The sequence below is a fragment of the Panthera leo genome, chromosome D1 (assembly GCF_018350215.1).
Source record: "Panthera leo isolate Ple1 chromosome D1, P.leo_Ple1_pat1.1, whole genome shotgun sequence".
Taxonomy (NCBI): domain Eukaryota; kingdom Metazoa; phylum Chordata; class Mammalia; order Carnivora; family Felidae; genus Panthera; species Panthera leo.
In genome coordinates this window covers 100,127,473-100,132,401 of record NC_056688.1, presented here as the reverse complement: position 1 = coordinate 100,132,401, position 4,929 = coordinate 100,127,473, and the positions used below count along the sequence as shown (strand labels likewise).

Genomic DNA, 4,929 nt, shown 5'->3' with positions numbered 1-4,929 from the left:
AGATTATTACCTGATTAATTTGAAGAAACAGATTAAGTGATGCCTCTAAGGGGGAGGACTAGAGACCTTGCTGAGAGATAAGTAGGAAATTTATCCTATTCTGTAAGGTTTTCATTTTTGCTATTATAACCTGTCACACTTCAACTTTTCTTATATAAGACAACTGAAATTTAATACAGAAAACATCTTATACATCATTAAATATTTTAAATAGTATAACAAAAACAATTCTATGACAAGAATCTAATTAAAAATAATACTAAGTCTCAGAAAATATATAAAAGATAAATGCATAAATGATTAAAACTTAGTTTTTCCTCACAAATTCATTACCTCTTATGGATTCGTTGCTGGAAAGCCATTACTCATTCCTAAGTGAAGAGATCTACAATATGATATAGACCTTACATTCTGGCAGGGAGGGACACTTATTACAGCACAGTCATCTACTTCATTCGTTAATTATACTTATCATAAATTCTTTGAAGAAAGGAAAGTCAGAATCAGATTTTAGAAGACTTCTGAATTCTAAAGAAATGAACCCTAATGTCAAATAACTCTCTTCATGGTGGATGATGTGCTCATTTACTACAATATGTGACATTTCTCCTCCAGAGTTTCTTCATAGCATTTGTCATCTCAGAATTTCTCAGAGTATAGATCAGGGGGTTCAGCATGGGGGTTATGACTGTATAAAACACACTCAATGATTTGTCAATAGGGAAGGTCTTGGCAGGTCTCACGTACATGAAAATACACGGCACAAAGAAGAAGACCACCACAGTGATGTGGGCACCACAGGTCTGGAGGGCTTTCCGCCTCCCTTCCGGACTAAGGTTCTTTAGAGAGTGCAAGATGACACCATAAGAGATGAGCAAGAGCACAAACACAATTGTGCAGATCAGTCCTCCATTGGCCGCCACTAACAGGCCAATGACACGGGTGTCAGTACAGACCAGTTTCAGTAAGGGGTACATGTCACAGAAAAAATGATCAATGACATTGGGACCGCAGAATGGGAGCCCATAAATAGTGCTAAGTTGAATTACTGAATGCATAAAACCCCCAACCCAGGACCCTACCAGGAGCACAACACACACCCATTGCCTCATGACAATCAAATAATGCAAGGGCTTACAGATGGCCACATAGCGGTCATAGGCCATCACCAGCAGAAGAAAGACCTCTGATCCACCAAAAAAGTGCTCTGTAAATAGCTGGGTCATACAAGCATGGAAGGATATGGTATTTTCCCCAAAGAACAAATTTGAAATCAGTTCAGGAGAAATAGAAGAGGAATAAATGACATCCATAAATGATAAGCTAGCAAGAAAAAAGTACATAGGTGAGTCCAGGGTCTTACTAAAAGAAACAGTCAAGACAATGAGCAGGTTGCCCACCATGGTCAAAATATAGAAGAGCAAGAACATAACAAAAAGTACTTTCTGTTCCTTTGGATTCTGTGTGAGGCCCAAGAGGACAAAGTCAGTCACATTGTTCTTTAGTTCCATTTACTTAGTTCTTCTATTCCTTATAGGTGCTGCCTTCAGTTATTAGAAACAGTTTTGCCTTTAAAACAAAGGGGAAAAGTTTTAAGTGCATTATAAGCTTAATCTTTTTTATTTATCCAATTCAAAATGCACATGGAAGGGCGCCTGGGTGGCTCAGTTGGTTGAGCGTCTGACTTCGGCTCAGGTCATGATCTCCCAGTTTGTGGGTTCAAGTCCCAAGTTGGGCTCTGTGCTCACAGCTCACAGCCTGGAGCCTGCTTGGGATTCTGTGTCTCCTTCTATCTCTGCCCTTCCCCCACTTGTGCTCTGTCTCTGTCTCTCAAAAACAAATAAATGTAAAAAAAAATTTTTAAATGCACATGGAAAACTATTGATGTCAAACCTGTCAAAGACATTGATATCACCCAGTTGAATAAGACATAGTTTGTTACTCTCAGTGATTTCATACATAGGTGGCCAGACCATTACAGATCAATTTAATAAGTGTCACTATAAGTATAGTCACACAGATTATGGGCGCCCTGGGCCAGAACACATTAATCAACATGGGATCTGGGAGGGCTTCCCAGAGAAAGCAGTACTTTAGCTGAGTTTTAAAGGACAAAGGAGAGAACAAGAGAGGAGAAAAGAGAATTCCATGAAAGACACACACATCTAAAGTCATGCATAAAGTATGCTTCCTAAGTGAAGAATCACTTAAGGTAATTTACATATTCAAAGTGGAAGAAAAATTTATGAATGGTTCTCTGTATACAACTACCTAAATGACATTTCCAAATGGGTATCAATTAAGTATTAAGATAAATTTGGGGGCACCTGGGTGGCTCATTAGGTTAAGCGTCTGACTTCAACTCAGGTCATGATCTCATGGTTCGTGAGTTCGAGCCCCACACTGGGTTCTGTGCTGACAGTGTGGAGCCTGCTTGGGATTCTCTTTCTCTCCCTCTCTCTCTGTCCCTCCCATGCTTGTGCTATCTTTCACTCAAAAATAAATAAACATTAAAAAAATATAAATGTTTACTTTTCCACAATAAACCTATTCCTTCCTAGACGACCTCCGTCTCATTACATGGCACAAAATATTTTGATGAGAGGAAATGTTAACACTGCAAGAAGAACATCTATTACTTGTTATGTACAACTATATATCACATGCTATTTCCATATTTACATAGACGTTTTATATATATATGTATATATACACATATATGTATATGTACATATACACACATACATATATATCTACATATGCACATATATATAGAATCACATTCAGTGTATAACATTTTGTCTTTACAATTACAAGCACTGTTATCCCCACTTTATAGTTGAAAAAACAGGCTTGAATACTTAATTTTCTCAAAGTCATACACCCTTCAGTGACAGAAATGTAATTATAAACTTTGACTGACTTCAAATCTGTGATTCCAGAAGAAGTTTCCAACTTTTCAATTTTTTACAAACTCAAGTTTATAAGAATTTCCTGTATAATAAAGTAAGTCACACAATTGAAAAGCCTGGCTTCCTCCATTAACTCTTACAGACTTACCTTTTGAAGGCTTGTTCACAATCAGTGGGAGGACTTTTTAACTAACTCATAAAGTCCTGGAAATGCCTCTTCCATCCAGTGTGACCACTGAGGACAAAAAGCTGCATTAGTTCTTAAGAACTAATTTGACTTCACATGACTATGTCCATCCATTTTCTACACAGTCTTCTAATTACTTCAGAAAATTATTATTACTTGATTGTAGACCTATTTAAAAGGAATTCCATGATGCAAACAGAAAGACAAAAATTTTCCACATTAGGGTAATTCGTCACAGCAAACAAACCTATCTGACATAAAAAGTCAGCAACAAGTTTTTTTAAAAGGGAAGCTGTTCTCTAGAAACTAACTTCTTTTCTAGTAACTTCAAAAAAGAAAAATCACTATTCCAATTTTCTGGCCATCTTATTCTGGTACTAGGGCAAAACTAATTGTACCAAGATCTTGAGAGGACATTCTTGAAATATTTATCAACCCTCCTAAAAGAGTTGTAAGAGTTCTGAAGAAAGTAACATCTTCTCCCCAGTAGAGGCAAAGTCATTGGCCACTTTTTGCCTTCTAACCAGATACATCATCGAGTCGTGCAACTGCATTGTGTCCAAGACTGATTCTTGCTGTTTTCAACCAAATTTTAAAATTTGAAAAGGACATCTCTATGTAAAGATACTTTTAGACCTATCACATTATGGGGAGGTTGGACAAGAAACTCTGGTGAACTATATAGTCCCAGGGCACAGGCTCACCCAACGACTGACACTCTGTGATACACCACAGAACATTGCCCCGCTATGTCACTAAAGCCAAGAACAGGTGGATAACGTAAGAAGAGATAAATTCTAAGGAAGGGTTGAAAAGAAATGCTAGAGGTCAAAAAGACTAACAGAAATCAAGTATGCCTTTGACAGGGCTCCTTAATAGACTAGACATTGCCTCAGGACATGGCAATAGAAATTTCCCAAACTGAAAATCAAAGAGAAAACAGGCTGAAAAACAAAAAGCAGAAAACAAAGAAACCAGAACAGAATACGCAAGAACTGTGTGACAACTACCAAAGGGGTAACATCCTTGTAATGGGAATACCAGAATAAGAAGAAAAAGTGAAGGGGACAGAAGCAATATTTGAAGCAATAATAATGACTGAGAATTTCCCCCCAAAATTAATGTCAAACACCAAGCCTCCGGAAGCTCAGAGAATACCTCATAAGACAAATGCCAAACAAAAAAAACCATATGGAGGTGTATCATATTCAAATTTCAGAAAATCAAAGATAAACTTATAAATCTTGACAGAGGCCAGTGGAAAAAACATCTTACCTACAGAGGAGTAAGTATCCCAGAGATTAAGCTCTTTGATTATAGTGTAAGTGCTTGACATTAAGTTTTTGATTGCTGAAGACATATTTCAAAAGGCATCCCTCATGAGTAAACATATTGCCAGCTATATGACAAAGCTACCAGACAAGGAATTAAGTCACCCCCACTCATGAAGTTCCCTCTTTCAGGAAGCTCTGGGTAACTTCAATAACTGACCACTTGAGTAGCCCTGCTTCTCCCTTTCCATCTAATTCCCACTCTCATGCTCTAAAGCAGTCAATAAATAGTGAACCCACGAAACCCTAGATACCCACCCCATTCCACCAGACCCTAATAAATGCAGAACCCCAGGTGTGTGCTCTTTTGCCCTCTACCTACAACCTCCTCAGGTGTGGCCCTTGATATGCCCTGGAGGCTCCAGGACCAGTGCATAATAAATCTTGTTCCTCAAAGTTCCCTGATCATCTTTGCCACAGTGAAGTGTGTCCTGAAATCATAAGAACCACAAGGGCCAATCCAGCCACAACTCTGGCCTCAGAGGGGGAAATGTCTGTG

At 38.2% G+C, this 4,929-nt stretch overlaps 1 protein-coding gene across 1 annotated transcript; it reads right to left on the bottom strand.

Moving 5' to 3' along the window:
- Positions 1 to 581: 581 nt before the first annotated feature.
- On the bottom strand, positions 582 to 1,514 carry LOC122199931 (olfactory receptor 4A47-like). The gene has a single exon (XM_042905319.1). The coding sequence runs from the start codon at positions 1,509 to 1,511 to the stop codon at positions 582 to 584; it is 930 nt and encodes a 309-aa protein (XP_042761253.1). The 5' UTR covers positions 1,512 to 1,514.
- Positions 1,515 to 4,929: the final 3,415 nt, after the last annotated feature.

Coding starts and splice junctions, on each gene's coding strand:
- LOC122199931 (XM_042905319.1), bottom strand. CDS start 1,511: ATGGAACTAAAGAACAATGTGACTGACTTTGTCCTCTTGGGCCTCACA.